Here is a 20,453-nt window from a genome sequence, read left to right on the forward strand (position 1 = left end):
GTGTCATCCGCAAACTTGCTGAGGGTGCAACCCAGTCCTTCATCCAGGTCATTAATAAAGATGTTGAATTACACCGGCCCCAGAACCAAGCCTTGCAGCACTCCGCTTGAAACAGACCACCATCCAGATATTGAGCCATTAACCACTACCCATTGGGCCCGACCATCAAGCCAGCTTTCTAGCCATCGTATAGTCCGAGGATCCAATCCATATTTCCTTAACTTGTGGACAAGAATGTTGTGGGAGACCGTATCAAAAGCCTTGCTGAAGTCAAGGTATATCACATCCACTGACTTCCTCATGTCCACAGAGCTTGTTACGTCATCATAGAAGCTGATCAGATTGGCGAGGCAGGACTTGCCCCTGGTGAATCCACAGTGGCTACTTTTGATCACTTGCCCCTCTTCCAAGTGCTTCAAAATGGATTCCTTGAGGATTCCCTCCATTATTTTCCCTGGGATTGAGGTAAGGCTGACGGGTCTATAGTTCCCTGGATTGTCCTCCTTTCCTTTTTTAAAGATGGGCACTACATTTGCCTTCTTCCAGTCATCCGGTATCTCCCCCGATTTCCAAGAGTCTTCAAGGGTAATGGCCAAAGGTTCAGCAATGACCTCTGCCAATTCCCTCAGTACCCTGGGGTGCATTAAATCCAGACCCATGGACTTGTGCACATCTAGTTTTTCTAGATAGCTCAGAACTTGTTCCTTCCCCACAGATGGCTGCTCTCCACCTTCCCGTACTGCATCATCTAGGACCATCATTGGGAAGTTGACTTTGTCCGTGAAGACTGAGGCAAAAAAAGCATTGAGCACTTCAGCTTTTCCTGCATCATCTGTCACTAGGTTACCTCCCTCATCCAGTAATGGCCCCACACCTTCTCCAATAACCTGTTTATTGTTCACATGCCTGTAGAAACACTTCTTGTTACTCTTCACATTCCTTGCCAGCTGCAGTTCCAACTGAGCTTTCGCTTTCCTGATTACTGCCCGGCATTCTCCAGCCATATGTTTATATTCCTCCTTAGTCAACTGTCCTCGTTTCCATTTCTTGTATGCATCCTTTTTGATTTAAGCTGATTAAGGACTTCCCTGTTAAGACAAGCTGGTTGCCTACCATGTTTGCATTTCTTACTACGCAGCGGGATTGTTTGTTCTTGTGCCTTCAGTAAGACTTCTTTAAAATACTTTCAATTCTCTTCAACTCTTTTCCCCTTCATCTTCATTTCCCAAGGGATCCTGCTCATCCGGTCTCTTAGGGAGTCAAAGTCTGCTCTTCTGGAATCAAGGGTCTGTATGTTACTGCTCACCCTTCTTCCTTTCGTCCAGATCCTGAAATCTACGATCTCATGGTCGCTGCAGCCCAGGTTCCCCCCCAGTTCTATTTCTTCTACTAGTTCTTCCCTGTTTGTGAGCAACAGGTCAAGTTGGTCACGGCCCCTGGCGGTTCCTTCAGCACTTGTACCTAAAAGTTATCCCCGATAGTCTCCAAAAACTTCCTGGATTGTCTGTGTGCTGCTGTATTGGTCTCCCAACTCCACTGACTTCCTTGATTGCATCTTTTCCCTGAAAATAATACAGCTCAAAGGAAGAGTTGATAGTAAAGTTTTTGAAAAAAGAGAGTTGCTGAGGAGAGGGTATTTGGCTTCCCCGTCCATTATACAGCTTCTGTGCACAGTCTGTGTTCCCAACTGGCCCTCCACCCCCTCCTCCCTGCGCAAAGGGGTTCAAAGTTAGGCGAAAGAGGATAGAAAAGGCTAGGGAAAAAAAAATGTTATCCTCCCTCTCCACTACACACACATTGCCAACATGGGGGATGGCAGTGAAATCTCATACACTGAACTTATAACAGAACTATAACTTATAGCCCTCTGCCCACTGTTCCCTGTGTTTGGGGGTGGGGGGGCTAAAGCATAAAGAAAGAGAATTGGAAAGATAAGTATTAGGAAAAAGATTTTATAAATGAAATATCAAAGATTTTGCAAAAAGCAGCAGATGTCGGCAACGGACAGCAAGATCCCAAAAATATTTTGGCAGGGGGCGATGGGGTAGCGGCTGTGGTCTGTGGTTGCAGAGTCAGTTGAAATGTTCCCACTGCCCCTGAAAATCTTAGCCACCGAGGGAGACTTCCCCCTCCCAACAGCAGCACACCTCCAAACATCTTTGTGGCCAAGGGAGACTTCTCGCCGGCAGCTGCAAGCCCCCAAAATTCTTTCCCACCCTTGGAGCTCTACCCACGCACAAACCAGGACATGGTGCTGCCTGGCAGCATGGTTAGCACCAAATGGCAGGCACCTCCTTTTATTGGGTCGGGGGCTACCCATGTGATGTGGTTGAGTGTGGAAAAGACCCCAGCTGCGTGGCACCGGTGGGGGAGGGAAGGGAGCATGCATAAATGTAAAGCACTGAGAAGAAGTTTCTCATTCTCTTATGCAAGCATGATGCTCACAGCAGCCTTGCTGCCACATGGTGTGGCAGGGCAGAAGCTGGCACCAGGAAGCGCAGAAAAAAATACCAAGTGTGGAGACAGAACTGGGGGTATTTGTAATGGGTAGATGCACTCACATTGCTAATAGCAAAGACAGACACATTTCTCAGGCTCTCATACAAACATGATCCCACAGCCACAGGCTTCCTGTTACCTAATTCCTGAGCACCTGGAGAGCAGTGGCCAGCATGGAGCACTGAGAGGCATTGGGGTTACATGTGGGATACCTCTGAAGGCTAATAGATTCAATTTTAAGACATGGTGCTTCCACGCTGGCCTTTAACTGAACTTTTAAAGTTGAACTTGATGCTACACCCAGCAGGTACCGACGATACTATTATATCGATATTAGTAATCCCTAAATCGAGCTAATGGTATTTAGAGTGAAGACAGTTAAATTTGATTTTATGTTGTGGTGTAGAGCCTCAGTGTTCACCTCTGCTGTTGAAAGGACAGTCACACCTGCTCAACGATGTTTGATCTTCATGCTGTACTCCTGTGCTACAGCCTACAGAAGAGAATATACCTACTAACAGATAATGAAGATCCTCAAGCGGGAGGGGCTGCAGTTTTGGTGACAAATTCCAGCATACTAAGTCCTACCCAAGAAATCCTATTGTTCTTACATGGTTGCTTTATTGTGCTTCAAGCTGCCTTCATATTAAAAAACCACCAAGAGAGCACAGCCAAGGTTGTTTCCCCCTTTGCTACAATGCAGTCTGGTCCACTTATGTGGACAGCCTTATTTGGATTTAAGAGTCTTATGCCATTTCAGCTTTCGTTGATTCTTTACCATGATATTTATCTTGACAATGTCACTTTTAAGTAAGTCACCTCTTGGAGGTGGGGGTGGAAGGGAACCCTTTGTTTCCTTTACCATTTCCATGAACACACAGTTAAAACTTACCAGAAACTACAGCACACAAATGAAAAAGAAAGAGGAGTATTTTCTGCACCTTCATGTCCTCTTTGATTCACAGCAGTTTCTTTTTTTTTTTTTTTTTTTCTCTCTCTCTCACTGGTAACACAGAGGAAGGAAAAACACAGTTTAAAGCCTGTAAAACGTTTATCCTATTGTACTGTATCAGCCATTACAATAATGTTATTTATATAGCTCCAGATTTGCAAAGACCTTTCTAGACACAGTGCAGGTCTGTTATCAAACATTTGAATTCCTGCAACATTACAAGCAAGTGGACACTTACATTATGGTGGAGACTCACCTGACTTTAACAAGACTCCAAGCTAATGTAGGGATGTGCTCACAGCTACCAGCTCTATGGCTACATCTACACTAGCACAAATCTTCAAAATGGCCATTTCAAAGATTAATAATGAGGCGCTGAAATGCATATTCAGCTGATAGGAATAAGAGGATTTCGAAGTTCCCAGGGTCCTTTCAAAAAGGAGCCCCGTCTGGACAAGCAGTGTGGGAGCAAAACACAGCATTTCAGCGCCTCATTAGTAATCTTTGAAATGGCCATTTGCATAGCCATTTCAAAGATTTGTGCTAGTGTAGACACAGTCTATGAGTATGGACCTAAATGGGAAATGCACAAACAACTCTACTGCTAATCATTAACAGCCAAAAATCAGGAGTCAGGCCCCCAAAATCAAAAGAGGCTTAAACATTCTTATCCAAAAGGGAAAAAATTATTTTCTAATTTTTCAGTCTTTAGTGTTTTTATTTTCAAAATTTTCTCTGCAACTTGGAGAGCTAGAAACTTTCCTTAATGAAAATTAAAATTAATAAATATCACAGCCAAGAAAATTACCAGCCTTTAATCTGTTGTGAAGAAACAAGACAGACAAACCAACCCTGATTTTAAACAAATGTGAAGAGAATAATTATTGTATGCAGCAAAGTTATACAATTAACAGTTGTTTCTGAAGGTCAGAGTAGAGTGAGATTTAACCTAAAAGCCCAGTTCTGCCCCTTTTTGAGCAGTGCTTCTGTTGTGCCTGGACTGCAGTGACATGTCATACCCCTAGCACCTCTGGGCTTGTGCCATCAGCTATGAATGCAAAACAATTGCTTGAACCCTGACACTTTTTTTCCATTACAAATTAACCCTTGTATTTAAGTTTAAAACAGTATTCTACGTAAGTTTTTCAGACAGTTCTGTAGCTACATACAATGTGGCTGCTGCTTTTACAGTACAATAATCCCCCAAGATATGTGAGGGTTGCATGGAACGCAACCCTTGGGTACCCCAAAATTTGCATTAAGTCAGGGCTTGGGCAGTGGGTTGGGGTGGGGTTAAGCCAGGGGTGGATTAGGGCCGCAAGGCAGGTGGTGGGGGTGGAGTTGAGGCAGGTTCATGGAGGTTGGAGCCAGGTCTGCAGAGGTTGGGGCCAAGATGTGGCGGGGGCTTGGGGCCAGATCTGCGGGGGTGGGGGTTGGGGCTGGGGTGCGGGGGTTGGGGCTTGGGCACGTGGCAGTGGCTGGATTCGGGGGCTGCAGCAGTGGCTGGAGCCGGGGGGTTGTGGCAGAGCCTGAGCACATGGCGGAGGCAGAAGCCCCACCACCACCACCCCGGTGGCACTTGGGAAGAACTGGCTGCTGCCATCTCTGTTCACCTTTGACCGGGGGGGGGGGGGTCTTCTCTCCCCCCCCACCCCTGCACCTTGGTGGCCACCTGGGGCTGGAGCTTCTGGGTCCAACACCAATTGCACTAATGTGAGATATGCGCATGTTAAATGCACGTATCTCAAAGGTTTACTGTATACATATGAATCGGGGGGGTCATCCGTGTAAGAGCGGTGCCACGTACGCAGAGACCTTCCTATACATCTGGCAGCATCTGTACATCTGGCATGATTTTAGTTAGCTGGATGATGACTTGGTGTGGCCAAGTTTCCTGTGGTCCCATAAAGTTTGTTTATAACCACCCGTCCTGGCTCTCAGTGTTCTGTGCTGTTATTTAGCTGTGATTTACCCCAAATGTCTTCTGAGAGGTCAGTAAGCAGTGAAAGTGTTGGTAATGTGCTAGACAATATGACCTAGCGTGACCTGGCAAATTCTTTCATCTGGCACTGGTCAGGTCCCAAGGGTGCCGGATTAGAGAGGTTCAACCTGTAGCTGCTGGAAGGCTATGTCTGCACTAGAGGCATCTGTCGCCAGAAGTTATTGTCGAGAGGGAAATCTCGACGGAACCTCTGTCAACAGATTGCATCTATATACAACGTTGTCTGTTGACAGACAACTGCCAGACTGCACTGCCTGCTGGTGCCAGAAAGCAGAATTGCAGCTCTGCAAAGAGGGCTGGCCAGCAACCAGAAGCTCTCTCTGTCGACAAAAGTGTCTGCACAGTACTGCTGTCGACAGAACTCTGTCCAGAGATTGTTATGTTATTTTGAGGGATAATACTATCAAGGAAAATGCAGAGTTCTGTAGTTCTCTCTCGACAGAATGCTTTAGGTGTGCAGATGCTCCCTGAGTTATGTCAACAAAACTCTAGTGTAGCCCCAGCCAAAGTGTTTCCTACTTCCCATTCTTAGATGGCTAGAGTAGGTGTTTCCAGTCCTCAGGAAGACCATGACAGATTTGCAGAAGAGCACTGTCTCCCTACTTGGAAGTTCCCTCTAAAGACTCACATTGCAGCCATCTAACACCTCCCAACATCACATAAGAAATGAGAAGAAAGCAAAGCCGCAAGAGAGAAGGCATGGGAGCTCTCCTTAGAAACTGAAGCAGTCTTTTTGACAACTGCTGTGCATTGAGCTAAAGTTTTCAGAAAACTAGCCACAATGACCCCCAAGATCCTTCTCTTGAGCAGTAACAGCTAACTTAGTTGTTAAATGTACAGTTAACGCTTTCATATCCAGCAGCCTCAGGACCAGATATTCAAATATGCTGGATAACAGAGAGGTATATCTAGCAATGCATAACACTAAAGAAAAACAAGGTTAGATATTAACAAACAAACAAAAGTGTATTCAGAGTACTTTATTTAACAACAACACTATTATTGTGCACTGTAAACTTATACTGCATTTTCTGTCTTTATTTGTATTTACTTTCACCTCACGATACTTACAGAAAATGTAACTTAAATTTACTTAGGGTTAAAATGCCAGTTATTTGAGAGTTCTAGATGATAGAATGCTGGATATGAAAGAGTTTATTGTCGTTGTTTTCCAAGATGCATTTGTTGCGCTAATCACTGTTAAATTTCATTTGCCATTTTGAAGCTCATGCAATGTCATTGGAGTTGTTATCACAACTCCAATATTAAAAAAAAAAAAAAAAATGTGTCTGATGTAATTTTGTTGGAGCAGCTTCTGTAGATGAGAGAGACAAGAAATGAGCCACATGGAGTTCTTCTTCAGGTCTGGGAAAGTTACTATGTGTCATATTTTAAAGTTTAGCGTGACACTCCCAGTTACTTTCCCAGACCTGCAGTTGGTCCAGTAACAAATTCCCTTACCCATTTGTAATTGTAAAAGTATTTACCTCATCCATCTTCCCATTTTTGTTGCTCAAGCTCATTTTGTCAGATCCCTCTGTATCTATCTTGAATAATATTGTGTCATCTGCCACTTCACTATTCACTCAATGTTCTGGATTATTTATGAATATGTTGAATTGCAAGAGTCCACACTCACCATTTATTCTTATCCTTTGTTCCATATCTTGTAACCTGTTACAGATCCATGAGAGGATCTTCTCTTTAATCCCATGATTACTCAGTTGGGGTTCATAGAGGTTTCTGATTATTCTGATGTTCATTAGAGTTTCTAGCAGTTTTCCAGGTACTAATGTTACTAGTCTGTAATTGCCAGGATGGCTTCTGAAGCGTATGTTAAAAATTGTGGTTATGTTAGCTATTTTCCAACCTTATATATGAGTTCCTTCAGAACTCTTGAGTGAATATCATCTGGTACCTTATTCTGGTCAATGTATCAACTTGTTCTAAAACCTCTTCTATTGATGCATCAGTGTAGGACAGTTCTTAAGACTTGTCCCTTGGAAAGAACTGACATGGAGATCTTTCCCCACATTCTCTGCAGAACTAAAAAAAAAAAATGCGAAGAACTCATTCAGCTTCTCTGCAATGGCCTTGTCTTCTTTAAGTGCTTCTTTTGTGCCTTTGTTGTGCTCCCCTGATGCACTTGAAAAAAATTAAATTTTTTTTTTAATCTTTAACAAGTTGCTTCTCCAATTCTTTCCTGGCCTGTCTCATTACATTTTACACTTAACCTGTCACTGTTTATGCACCTTACCCATTAGCATCACTAGGTTTGAGCTTGCTAATTTTGAAGAATGTCTTTTTTGCCTCCGACCTTCATTGCTATGATGTTTAGCAGTCCTATTATTGTCTTTTCTGATGGGGGTATATATTTACCCTGAGCCTCGGTTTTGGGGTTTCTAAAACAGTAGTCAGGCCGGTGGCAGGCTGTTGATCTTTGTGACATTTTTTTTTTAATTTCCATCTAACAAGCATCTTCATTTTTTGTCATTGCCCTTTTTAATGCAATGACATTACAGTCACTCTTACTGAATAGTTTAAATTGTTATCACTTGGATCAAATCCTGTGCTTGGACTTAATGAAAGACTGCCTCTTCACTTGTGGGTTCTGGGACTAGCTGTTCCAATGATCAGTTCTTTGTGGCATCTAACAATTTTATCTGAATCGCATCCTGAGGTGACATTACCCAGCTATCAGGGTAGTTGAAATCACAATTATTATGCTTCCTGCCTTTGTAGCCTCTCTAACTTCCCTTACCGATTTTAAAATCACAGTCACCATTTTGGGCAGACAATCAGTAGCACATTCATGCTGCTCTACTTAGAGAGTCTATAAATCAAGTCCCTGTGGATGTGTCCACATTGCAATCAGTAGTCCTGGGGAAATTCTGCAATTGTTGCATTTGGAGTCATAGTAAAATTGCAGACCCACCCCCCACACCAGGACTAAAGTGGACTCAGGCTAAAGATCTGTTTAACTATGGTGCATATATTCAAGCTTGCATCCTGGCATCTCCCAAGGGAGGGAGAATCCTGGGCTCCAGCCCCAGGCCAAATATTTACAGTGCTATTAAAAAGAGCTCCTTAGCCTGAGCCCCATAAGCCCAAATCAGCAGACATGTGCTGGCCACAGATGTCTAACAATAGTGCCAACTTAACTTACATGGTGTATAGAGACTGTTTCCTAAAAAGAGACAAGATGATTATTAGTTGATAAAAGGGTAAGAATAAGCTAGAGATTGTTCTCTGAAAATGTGCTTAGTTTTATTTCCTGTAAACTGGAAATTTAAATGAACTTTAACATGCTCTAAATATGTGTCATAGTCTGTTTCAAATATTTCTCTGCTTAGTCATAAATCTATTGTATAAAGAACTTAACAGCTGAGTGGGATTTTCAAGCAGTCACATTTCTGAGGAAAGGAGCAAAGGAAAAATGATGTAGAGTGCCATAACTGCAAAGAGTTGTAAGCCATAAACAACTCAGTCTGGGCTCAATTCAAAGGACATAGAAGAACGCATTCCCAATAAAGTGTATTGCAAAAGGCTAAGGTGGAGAACACGTAAGGTAGAGACACTGAGTACATGTCTACGCTACAAATTTAGATCAAATTTCTTAAGGTTGATTTTTTTCGCACTCCATTTTGTAAAGTCAAAGCTGCATGTCCCCACTGTCTGCAAGAGTCTGATGTAGTTCAATGCAGTGCATCTCCAGGGGGTGGCTACCTTGAACTTTGACAGAAATGCAGAGTGGATACCTATCCCACAGTTCCTGCCTCCGCTTTGCATTTGGGATTAGGCTCCCAGTGCCTGATGGGACAAAAGCAGTGAAGCCTGGGTTCACGTCATCAGTGTCCTGTAATGCATTTATCTCCTCCCTTTGGCCCACTTGAAAGCTACGGCAAAAAATCTTTTTGTGCTCCCTTTTCCCTGGGTCATCCATGCAGACACAACAACAGGACTAACATGGACCCCCTTGAGCTGCAAAGTGCTATGGCAATCATTACAAGTGCCTCATGCCTTATTCTGTGTATCTAGCAGCCACTGGACTGAGGAAGTGTGTGACATCTATGTAACGCTTGGGAGGAGGAACTGGCAGGTGCTGGCAGCAGTCATTCCCTTCACAGCATGGAATACCAGTTCTTGTGCCACTATTAGATTATCAACAAGTAGCTACAAAAATTTCGCTTGCATAAGGCCACTTTCAAGAAACTTCACAGACTGCTTTTTCTCATCCTGAAGCACAGCAATACCAGAATGAGACACTTGAGAAGCAAGTGGCAATAGCCCTATGGAAGCCTGCGACACCAGGCAGCTACTAGTCTGTTTGGAAACATACCGGAATAGGTAAATATGCAGTGGAGGTTGCTGTGGTCCAAGTAGCCAAGGCAATCAATACCCTCCCTTCTGCTAGTACAGACAGCGGCTCTGGGAAATGTGCAGGACATAGTGGAGGTCTTTGCTGCAATGGGGTTCCCTTACAATGGGGGGGATAGAATGCACATCCCTATCATCCCTCTCTTAGCACCAGACCACCTTGCCAAAAGGTACATAAACTACAAGGGATACTTCTCAATGGTGTTGCGGGTGCTGGTGGAACACAAAGACTAATTCATCGACATGAACGTAGGATGGTTGGGAAAGGTGTGTGGCACACATATCTTTAGAAACACTAGTTCCCAAGCCTATTGGCATAGAAGATAAAAGTGACCACCAGTGGAAACATTACACATGTAACCCTTCTGCCAGAAGGAGTTGGCAGCAACCAGGTCCAGGTTCAACATTTAGGGGCTCCTTTTCATCTATCTCACACAGGACTGGCTCAAGCCCCCCACCCAGTAGGCTGGGAAATTCACACACACCCTGGGCGCTTTGGAGAGGCAATGCTTCCCCGCTCGCAAGCACAGAGTCTGAGTGTAGAAAAGAGCTTTAATGAAAGAAACAAAGGTCAATTAGCATAAGCTTGGGAAAATACCACACCCAGAATTAATAACCAGTTCTCAAGTAACTGTCCCAGCTCAAATGGATTGTATGCATCAGATGGGTTGACATGGCTCACGAGTCCAATACTGTAAACAGCCAATTCACCCACCCAACTTTCTCTGCACCCCCACTTACAACTTGGTCCAGTCCGTGCAGTCCCGGATACCTCACGCTGATGCATTCCCTTATGGAACCTGAGGCAATGCCATCTTTGCACTGGTACGGTGTTCTGCTTACTCCTTGCCAGCTGTCACACTGTCCACCTGCCGCTGCTCCTACCAGCTGTCCACCGGTTGCGCCGTCCATCCACCACTGCTCCTACCGCCCAGCTACTGGTCACGCTGTCCGTCCACCACCGCTCCTACTGGCCATCCGCTGGTCATGCCGGCCAGCCGCCATTCCTACTGGCCATTGGTCCATCCACCTCTGCTCCTACTGGCTGTCTGCCGGTCGCACTCTCTGTCCATCTACCAGTCACGCTGTCCATCCAGTGCTCTGGGTTTGGCCTGAGGCAAAACCCTGTGATTCCAGCTATTGGTGGCCTTAGCTGCCACCCAGTGATTTCAGCATCTACCAAAGTAGAGTCTCATACAAGATACAAACACTAGTATCCAGCTCTATCTTTTAACAGATGGGAAGGGCTAGTCAAACCAGGCTTATAGCTATATGGCCAAGACACTCAGCCAGCTGGTTCACCCCATGTCCATCCCCTTCTGCTTTACAATGCTTTGAACCAGAGGAGCCCTGTGTAATCCATGTCTTATGCAGTTATGACGACTGCCCTGTCCCCCATGACAACCTGGAGCATTGGTGAAATTTCACAATTCTTATATGAGTGTTAGCATAAATTGTGATTTTTACGACAATGTGTTTACAATAGACAAAATCTCATTGCTTCCTTGCTATCCATCAGGCTTTGTTTGCATACCTTTGCATTCTCATGCATATGATTTCTGGGAGACAAACTCCTCCCAGCCTTCAGCAGCACTGACTTCCTTCTGGCACATTCCTTACACACAGGTATCAGCTGGCTGTGTTTTCCCTATCACTTGCTGCCAGTTGCCCTCACTGCTGCTATGTTTCCAAGTAATAGGAATTGCTACACCAATATGCCCTGTTGGACCTAAGCTAAGAGAGAGCGGAACTATGAACTTTATTGTTCATGTCTGCATGATTAGAGAGTTGTGAGCCAATTCTAAGTAGGGCAATCTGTAAATTGATGGTTCCGAAGTCCTATGCAGGAATCTTAAAAAGGGCAGCCTCAGGCCAGGTTCACTTCCAGTCTTATTCTTCAACTCACCTGCACACTGCGAGTAAAACCAAATCTACACTGGCACTTTACAGCGCTGTAACTTTTTGGCTATGGGGCACTTTAATCTGCTAGGTGTAGACAAAGCCAAAGCTGGGAGGTGGGGGAAGTAAGAAAAGAAACACTCTCTTCAAATACATGATTTCCTCCAAATGGAGGACACTTGCTTCAGCACCACAACATATGAGGGAATAAAGAATAACCGACAAACTTGATTCTGGTATTTCGCAACATTTCAATGCCTGGCTGCTGTAGCCAACAATAAAAGGTATTCAAGTAGGCTTAGAACACACAGGTGAAACAAAGTGTATTATTTCATTTTACAATACAGGGCTTACAGCACGCAAACCTGTAAGGTATTTAGCTTAACCAAACGAGGAAGCAGCCTGACCTGACTGGCTAAATGATGAAAAATCTTGTACTGGAAATTGAGCTGGTACAGTAAATAGATTTGTCACATGATGATGTTTGGCTAAAAATGTATTACAACGTACCACTAGCTAAAGGCACAAGTTGCCTGTTGGAGGTGACTGTAGCATTTTGGAGACTGTTTGCCAGTAGGGCGTCAGCAGTGTGCTCACCATAAATTATGATGACTGGATGGCATTCCATGCTATGGGGCCGGGCCTCTATGATCCAGCTGCCTGTGCCCTGGAGCTGGACAGGGCTCCATGTCCCAGGGCCAGATGGAGCTCCATGCCCCAGCCGCTGGGGCTGACCACCAGGGAGCTGGCTGGGGCAGCCAGCAGCCCGGTCTGGCCAGTTGGGGCTCCTCAGCCAGGGCCAGCCCTGACTGTGCACCCCAGGGCTGATGATGGCTTGGGTCCTTGGATCAGCCCTGCACCCTGTGGCCAGTGGGGGCTGCCCACCCTGGATGACTAGGACTCCATGCCCCAGCCACCAGGGCTCTTCTGCCCCAGCTGGCTGGGACTCCAACCCAGTCTCAGCTCCCCGGGACCAGTGGGGGCTGGTTGCCTGCCTTGGGAGCCACTCTCCAGCAGCCTGCTTCCTGCAGCCTGCCACAGAGAGCTGATTACCATTATTTCCAAAGGGGCCCAGGCAGCCTCACTCCCACCCCCTAGATCCCCACTGGATAGTAAGCAAGACATTTCTCAAATTATTTCGGGGGCGGAGGGAGGAGAGGGTTGCTACACAGGTGCAATAAAATATGGGTGGGTCGTGGTTGAAGAAAGGTTGCACACCACTGGGCTAACCTAGGAAAAAAGGGCACTCCATATTTAATGGAGTACAGAAATACAGACAATGAAAGCAAATTCAGCACATTAACATGTGGTTTGAACCAGGATGGGAATTTTCTGAGTCACTATAGGGGCTTGTTTGCATACTTGGCTTAATCTAATTCTTGACCTCCCCCCAGCCCCCTCTACTCTCTGATTTGCTCACCTTGATCATTTTTTTCTGATTTGTCCACCTTGATTACTGGTTTTGGTTCTCTTTGCCTTAAATATTGAGTCTGTTCTGGTCTGGCTATGGTCTGAAGAAGTGGGTCTGTCCCACGAACGCTCACCTAATAAATTATTTTGTTAGCCTTTAAAATGCTACTTGACTGCTTTTTGTTTAGACAATGACAGGGTGTTGAAACCTTCATAAATATGTATAAATCCCTATAAGCATGAACATAATGGATTGTAAGAGTAATACATCAGCTTATGCAGAGGAGGAGATGCCTGAATGACTACTACTGGTAGTGGTGATTAAACAGTTATTGACAACCACCTGACAAAATGCCATTCTCCAGGTTTCCCTTCATGTGTACATGAGTAATGCAAGAATTGATGCTGAACATCTTTCATTGCCTCATGTTCTCTTATGATTCAGCAATTGTGGCACTATTTATCTGCTTATCTGACATATTAGTAAACAAATGTGCAAGTTACTTGTGAATATTTCTTGTGTCACTGTTCTTTGTGGCCCTCTAGGCTCCCTCACTCCAATGATGTTCTTAATACAACACCTCCCCTAACTCTCCCCCTATTGTAGCCAGTCAAGGGACTAAACTCTTCACCACCACTGTCAGAACCAGCCTGTCAATATGACACTTCACAGCAACCAACCTAGGCCCTGCACTTTCTGGGCTTCACAGAACACAAGGATGGATGAGAAATTAGCAGGGGGCCTGATGCTGGTAGCAGGGGTTGGACCAGCCCTGCATTCACAAACAGTGGGAAGCAGAGTGACATGGCCTTGGCTTGCTCTACTCCCTGGGCTCCTAGCTGCATTGCTCAGAGGCGGAGACCAGGGGGATATTCTCCCCACACTCACTGGTGGTGAGAAGCAAAGCGACACAGCTGGAGGCTAAGAGAATGAGCTGGGGTCAGGTTGCTATGCTTCCTCCTGCTGCTACTGGTCAGTATGGGGCTGGATCTATCCCCTGCTTCCAGCACCAGGCATCCTGCTAATCCTCTGGGCCATGTTGCTCTGGGAAGAGGGCTTGGGGAAAAGGGTGGAGTATGGGTCAGGCAGATGGTGCAGCTGTCCAACGCCCTGCATCCCCCTATGGATGGCCCTGACTGTAGTCTAAAATAGTGATATAAAATTAACATTTATTACACAGGCTACCCTTTGCCACCTTAATTTTATTTTAACTTGTGGGGGGGAGGTGTTGGTCTATCATTTCCTTTTTTATAAGCCAAACTAAAATTCCAGATTCCTTGATGGGGCATCTGACATCCATATTGGTCAAAATCAGGGTTGGCAATTTTAGACACGCCCCCCCCCGCTGACACACACATCCTTTGCTACATGACTTAATGAGTAAACTGATAGCAAAAATAGTTTGTGATCCACTACTTGGACCAGAACTAGAGAGGGATGGGATATTTTGCCAGAGGACTTCACAAATATATGGTTACAGCGGAGGAATGGTTAGACTCCAGAATCTGGGTTTGTTCCAATCTCTGGAGAAGGGAGCATGCGTTAGGGATCAAAGTCTTCTCCCAGTTATCGTGCGAAAAAGACACTGCGTGCAACAGGGGAAACTGAGGCACAACATGCAAAGGCTATTTGGTTAAGATGCAGGGAGAGCCACACAGACACCACAGCCCATGGCCAGGGACATATTCATCACCTCAGGATGAGGATTTTTCAACACCAGTTCTTCTCCATCTTGGTTCCTTCTCTTCCCCACTCTTGGCTTTCTTATTTCAATCCTACTCCCATTGTCATTATTCCTGTCTCATACCTCACACTCTGCAGTCTTAGCTAGTCATTCCCATGACCAATTTCTTGTCCACAGTTCCTCCAGATCCACACCAATACCAGTTCCCTCACTCAAAGCTCCTCAATCTGTATCTCCCTTGCCATCCCCACAGCCCTACCCTCTGGGTTCTAAACATACAATGACTTGTTTATATTGCTCTATGGACTATACCTTAAACCGTAAGTACAATATTTACACTCCTGTTTATTTTATAATTTTATGGGAAAAAACAAGTAAGCAATTTTCCTGTAACAGCCTTCTGTGATGCCTTTGTATTTATGTCTCATCTTGTAAACAATGAATCTTGGGAGTATCCAAAACAAATCAGAGTCCTGAAACAGGTACAGTAGTCTGGAAATGTTGAGAACCACAGGTAAAAGATCCCACATTATGGGTGAAATCCCAGAGAAGTAAGAGTAGTTTTAAAATCACTGCCATCATATTATAGTTAGTATTGAATTTCATATGTGCAGCTGTAAGGGGAAAAGTTGGCCACAGTATAAAATTACTTTCCCCATGTAATTTTGAACTGACTCTTAAGTAACTCATGTCTACGTGAAGTTGGCAGCAAGCTGGACCTAGATCTGTCCTCCCCTAGCTTGCAGAGCCTAGCTGTCTGTATGGACCTGCTGCCACACACAAAGTTTCGTAGTAAAGTTTGAGTTACTCTACAGATCAAGTGTTTCTGTAAAAAAGTCGTAAGTAACTTTTCAGTTCTAAATTCTGTTTTTAGAGTTGTTTTATTCAACTGCCCATGAGCAATTACATTCCATTGACACAAACCTAATTAGTATCAATAAGAATGCATATTTTAAGTATTCATAGTTCTGTTCTGAAACCAAAAATTCAACCACCAGAGTAGCATACCATTAAGTTTGCCTATGTAAGAGAATAGGGACAAGACCTTCTTGATAAATTTCATGTGGAATCCATTGTTAATGTTTGAAAGCACCCTCATTTAGCTGTCTTTTTTTGCTTTCTGTAATTTTTATTTGCTCCATATCCTATTTTTCTAATAAAACATTTTTACAATAATTTTCCATTCTGAGTTTTAAAAGAGTAATAGAAATCCAGGGAGCTGAGTACTTTAGTACTGCATTAAATAAATTGACTTAACCAATATGTTATAAAACATATCAAAAACAAAAAAGCAGTCCAGGAGCACTTTAAAAGACTAACAGAAAAATTTATTAGGTGACGAGCTTTCATGGGACAGACCCACTTCTTTAGATCATAGCCATACCAGAAGAGACTCAATATTTAAGCCACAGAGAACCAAAAATAGTAATCAAGGTTGACAAATCAGAAAAATATTATCAAGGTGAGCAAATCAGAGAGTATAGGGGCAGAAGGCATCAAGAATTAGATTAAGCCAAGTATGCAAAGGAGCCACTATAATGATCTAAAAAATTCCCATCCTGGTTCAAACCACACGTTAATGTGTCAAATTTGGATATAAAAGAGTTCAGCAGCCTCTCTTCCAAAGTAGCGTGAAAATTCCTCTTCAGTAAGACACAAACCTGCATGTCATTAACAGAATGGCCCTCTCCATTAAAATGCTGGCTGACCGGTTTGTGGATTAGGAGTGTTTTTATGTCTGTTTTGCGCCTATTAATTCTTTGTCTAAGAGAGTTTGAAGTCTGTCCAATATACAAAGCACCTGGGCATCATTGGCACATGATGGCATATATGATGTTAGTTGAGGAACATGAGAATGTGCCCGTGATTCTGTGAATAACCTGGTTAGGTCCAGTGATGGTATCTTCAGAATAAGTATGTGGGCAAAGCTGGCAGTGGGCTTTGTTGCAAGAACAAGTTCCAGGAGTGGTGTTCCTGCAGTATAAACTGCAGTTGTGGGCAAGAATCCTCGTAAGGTTGGGAGGTTGTCTGTAGGAGAGAACAGGCCTGTCACCTAGGGCCTTCTGGAGTGTCGCATCCTGATTAAGGATAGGTTGTAGGTCTTTAATAATACTTTGCAGTGGTTTGAGTTGGGGGCTGTAGGTAATGACCAGTGGTGTTCTGTTCTGGGCTTTTTTGCTCCTATCTTGGAGTAGCTGGTCTCTGAGTATTCACAGAATCATGGCCACATTCTCATGTTCCTCAATCAACATCATATATGCCATCATGTGCCAACGATGCCCAGATGCTTTGTATATTGGACAGACTTCTAACTCCCTTAGACAAAGGGTCAATGGGCACAAAACAGACATCAAAACACTCCTAATCCACAAACAGGCTAGCGAGCATTTTAATGGAGCGGGCCAGTCTGTTAATGACCTGAAGGTTTGTGTCTTACTGAAGAGGAATTTTTAACGCTACTTTGGAAAGAGAGGCTGCTGAACTCTCTTATATTCAAATTTGACACATTAACACATGGTTTGAACCAGGATGGGAATTTTTTAGGTCATTATAGGGGCCCTTTTACAGACTTGGCTTAATCTAATTCTTCACTCCCCCCCCCCGCCTTCTGCCCCCTACTCTCTTATTTGTTCACCTTGATAATGTTTTTCTGATTTGTCAACCTTGATTACTATTTTTGGTTCTCTCTGCCTTAAATATTGAGTCCGTTCTGGCATGGCTATGATCTAAAGAAGTGGGTCTGTCCCATGAAAACTCATCACCTAATAAATTATTCTGTTAGTCTTTAAAGTGCTACTGGACTGCTTTTTTGTTTTGATAGTATATAGACTAACACAGCTTTCTCTCTGTTGTTATAAAACATGTTTTGCATAACAAGAAAGCAGTTTCAATTAGGCAAAAATGAAACTCCAAACATTTAACTCTCTTTAAAACCTTTTATCTCAATTTCACAACTGTAACTGTAGTGGAGTAACTCTGTATACTTACCAGTGAAAGAGTACACTTTGACCATTGAAAACCTTGTCTAGAATCACAATGAAGATAAGGATTTAGTCAGACCTTGGCATAAAGCATTTCCATTGGGCATTTGTCTGATAAGATTGTAACTTGGCAACAGCTGCTTGAAAGTATGCCTAAGGGCTTCTGTGCATTTAAACTAAACCAAACTTAGAAAGCTGAAGACAGCCAAACAGCACACCAGTCCACATGACTTTTGTTGTAGAAAAAAATGCCTGTGTGACTACTGCGTATTTATTTTAAAGCCTTTCACAATCTTCCAGGAGACCAAAACCAGGGTGCATTTTCCATGTTAAAAGCCCCTTATGTATGGTGGCCCTGTGTTCAGAAACACCATGGAAAAAGAGCACTGTGATCCTGCTAGTAGTGTTTCAGAACTCAGTAATTTTGTGTTACAGGATTGGATTCGTTACTGGTTATTTTAGACTTTATCAGAAACCAGCATTTATGTTGCAACCAAGCAGGAGCCAAAGGTTTAGCTGTCTTTTTGGATCCTATAATGTGTTTATGTTGTGGTACTTTTGCTGCTGCCACCCTTCCCCTTGTGAGCACTTTACATAAGTGGGACCCGGTTTTTCTCCCAAAAAGAAGCATATACCAACATCGCTGGGTTTGTCCTTCAGTAAAAGTCAGAAGTGGCTTAAAATTCAGAAGGAGCCCAAATCTAGGCTAGAAACTTTTGCCGCTATAGCAACCATATTTAAGGGTGTGATCTTTTACTGTTGTGTGTGTGTGTTTGACGTTTCTGAACTAGCAAATGCTCTAGCACAAGCAGTTACACTGGCAGAGAACAGCTTTTGCCACTGTATTTTATCTAGCTCACCACACTAGCAAATACTAGACCAGCAAAAAGGACCTTTTTGCCCCTATAAACTGCATCTACACATAGGAAGATTTTGCCAGCAAAACTTAAGTCAGCTCATGAGAGGGACTCACATCCATTATTCATATGGTCTGTAGTCAAATTGATAAGAACGAACACTGAACTGCATGCTCCCTTTCATCCCATTTCAGGAGCTCTCTATGCTGTTTCTTTCCCACCTTGCACCCCCGCCCCCCCCACCCCATTCCACACTCCTTCAGGGTATCTGTGTTGCCTCCACTCCTCATGCCAATCCTGTATGTGCACCTTCTTTCCCTCATCAGTCCCTCCTTGTATTCTTATTTCATGCAGCTCAGTTTGGCGAGTTGCTGCAGCTGATGAACAATCAGTTCAGGCAATACATGACACACATTGGTCTAGTTATTAATCCAGACAAAACTAATTCACTGGCTATTACATCGAGTATCCCAATGCTCAATATTACAATCAGAGCCTTATTGACTCCCTCCCACACAGGATATTGAACAGGTGGTACAAATACTTGGGAAGTAATGGACAGTGCTAGGAGGAGTGCTCTTACAGCAGCAGCTGTGTCTGAACCCCTTCAGCATCACTGAGCTACTAAGCTTACTACAAAGCAGCAGCTCAATAAAAACGCAGTTCTACCAACTACATTGTGGACGGTCAAGAAGGGTGAAGAGCAGCAGGTTGGCATTTGAGTCATCTTGTCTTTGCCAGCTGTTCCATATTAAGTGGCAGTCCAAGAGCAGCAGAGAGGGTAGTAGTAGCTGAATGCAATAACTTCAACTGTCTGCACCAGTGCAGTTTCAGTGACATATTAGGATGGAAAACCAACAGAGTACATTTATAAAGGAATGCAGCCACACAATCAGTAACCAAGTGGCCAACAAAAGTTTTAGCGGTGCAGTAAGATCACCAATGACACACAAAGTCAGTGTGTGTTAACGACCTGGTTAGGTCAATCTGGCTGGCTTTCAATCTCCACTCTTCTATGTTCCTTTGGCATTTGCCATGATGAGCGATGATGGTGTAGCTACCACAACCCAGAGAAAGGTTCAAATAAACCACTTGAAACTGGATTCTCCAAGGACCAAGAGACAAAGGATGTTTTGATCAACAGCTTGAGTTCAAACCAACTCAGGGCCTTGTTCCTCCAGCAAGCGGGCAGGATTTCCAGTCCATATAGGGCCCCATTGCTCAGGAAAGGGTTGAAATGGCTTTCAATTACTGAGGTTCCACAAGAGTGAATGTACTGGTTCCAAGTTGAAACCATTATGATTTTGTAACCATAGGAAAGACACCTATGTGCTGTTTAAGGATTAATCACCTCTCATAGACCTTGTTAGGAACGATGGGGTAATCTTAGATAAGCTCATTAGCATGAGTATAGGTTCTTTTATTGCTTTTGTTCTCCTCTGTAATAATTTTACCTTAAGAATAAATGTGTTTGCTTATAAACAGTTGCGTGATGAATTAACTGACAATTACACTGTGTATGCCCATGAGGACAGAAATAGATTTGCTTAAGTACTCCCGCTGATGCCGAAGAGGCAGCAGTACAGGATGAACCTCTCTCCTCTGGCGCTCTCGGGACCTCACCTGTGCTTGATGAGAATTTGCCAGAGGTTAATGTGCTAGAAAATATTGACAGCACTTCCACTGCTTACTGGGTTCGTAGATGACATCTGGGGTAAATTACAGCTAAACAACAGCACAGAACACAGGGCCAGGACTGGTGCTTGTAAAACTTTACAGGACTGCAGGGAA

At 43.9% G+C, this 20,453-nt stretch overlaps 1 protein-coding gene across 1 annotated transcript in view; it reads right to left on the minus strand.

The window, feature by feature from the left end:
* HHLA2 (HHLA2 member of B7 family) overlaps window positions 1-4,764 on the minus strand; it is a 21,866-nt gene extending 17,102 nt beyond the window's left edge. The window contains exon 1 of the mRNA XM_074998864.1: window positions 3,392-4,764. Coding sequence (XP_074854965.1) covers window positions 3,392-3,446 — 55 coding nt within the window. The 5' untranslated portion in view covers window positions 3,447-4,764. The remainder of the gene's footprint in view (window positions 1-3,391) is intronic.
* Window positions 4,765-20,453: the final 15,689 nt, after the last annotated feature.

Source organism: Carettochelys insculpta, chromosome 1 (assembly GCF_033958435.1).
Source record: "Carettochelys insculpta isolate YL-2023 chromosome 1, ASM3395843v1, whole genome shotgun sequence".
In the NCBI taxonomy this organism is placed as follows: domain Eukaryota; kingdom Metazoa; phylum Chordata; order Testudines; family Carettochelyidae; genus Carettochelys; species Carettochelys insculpta.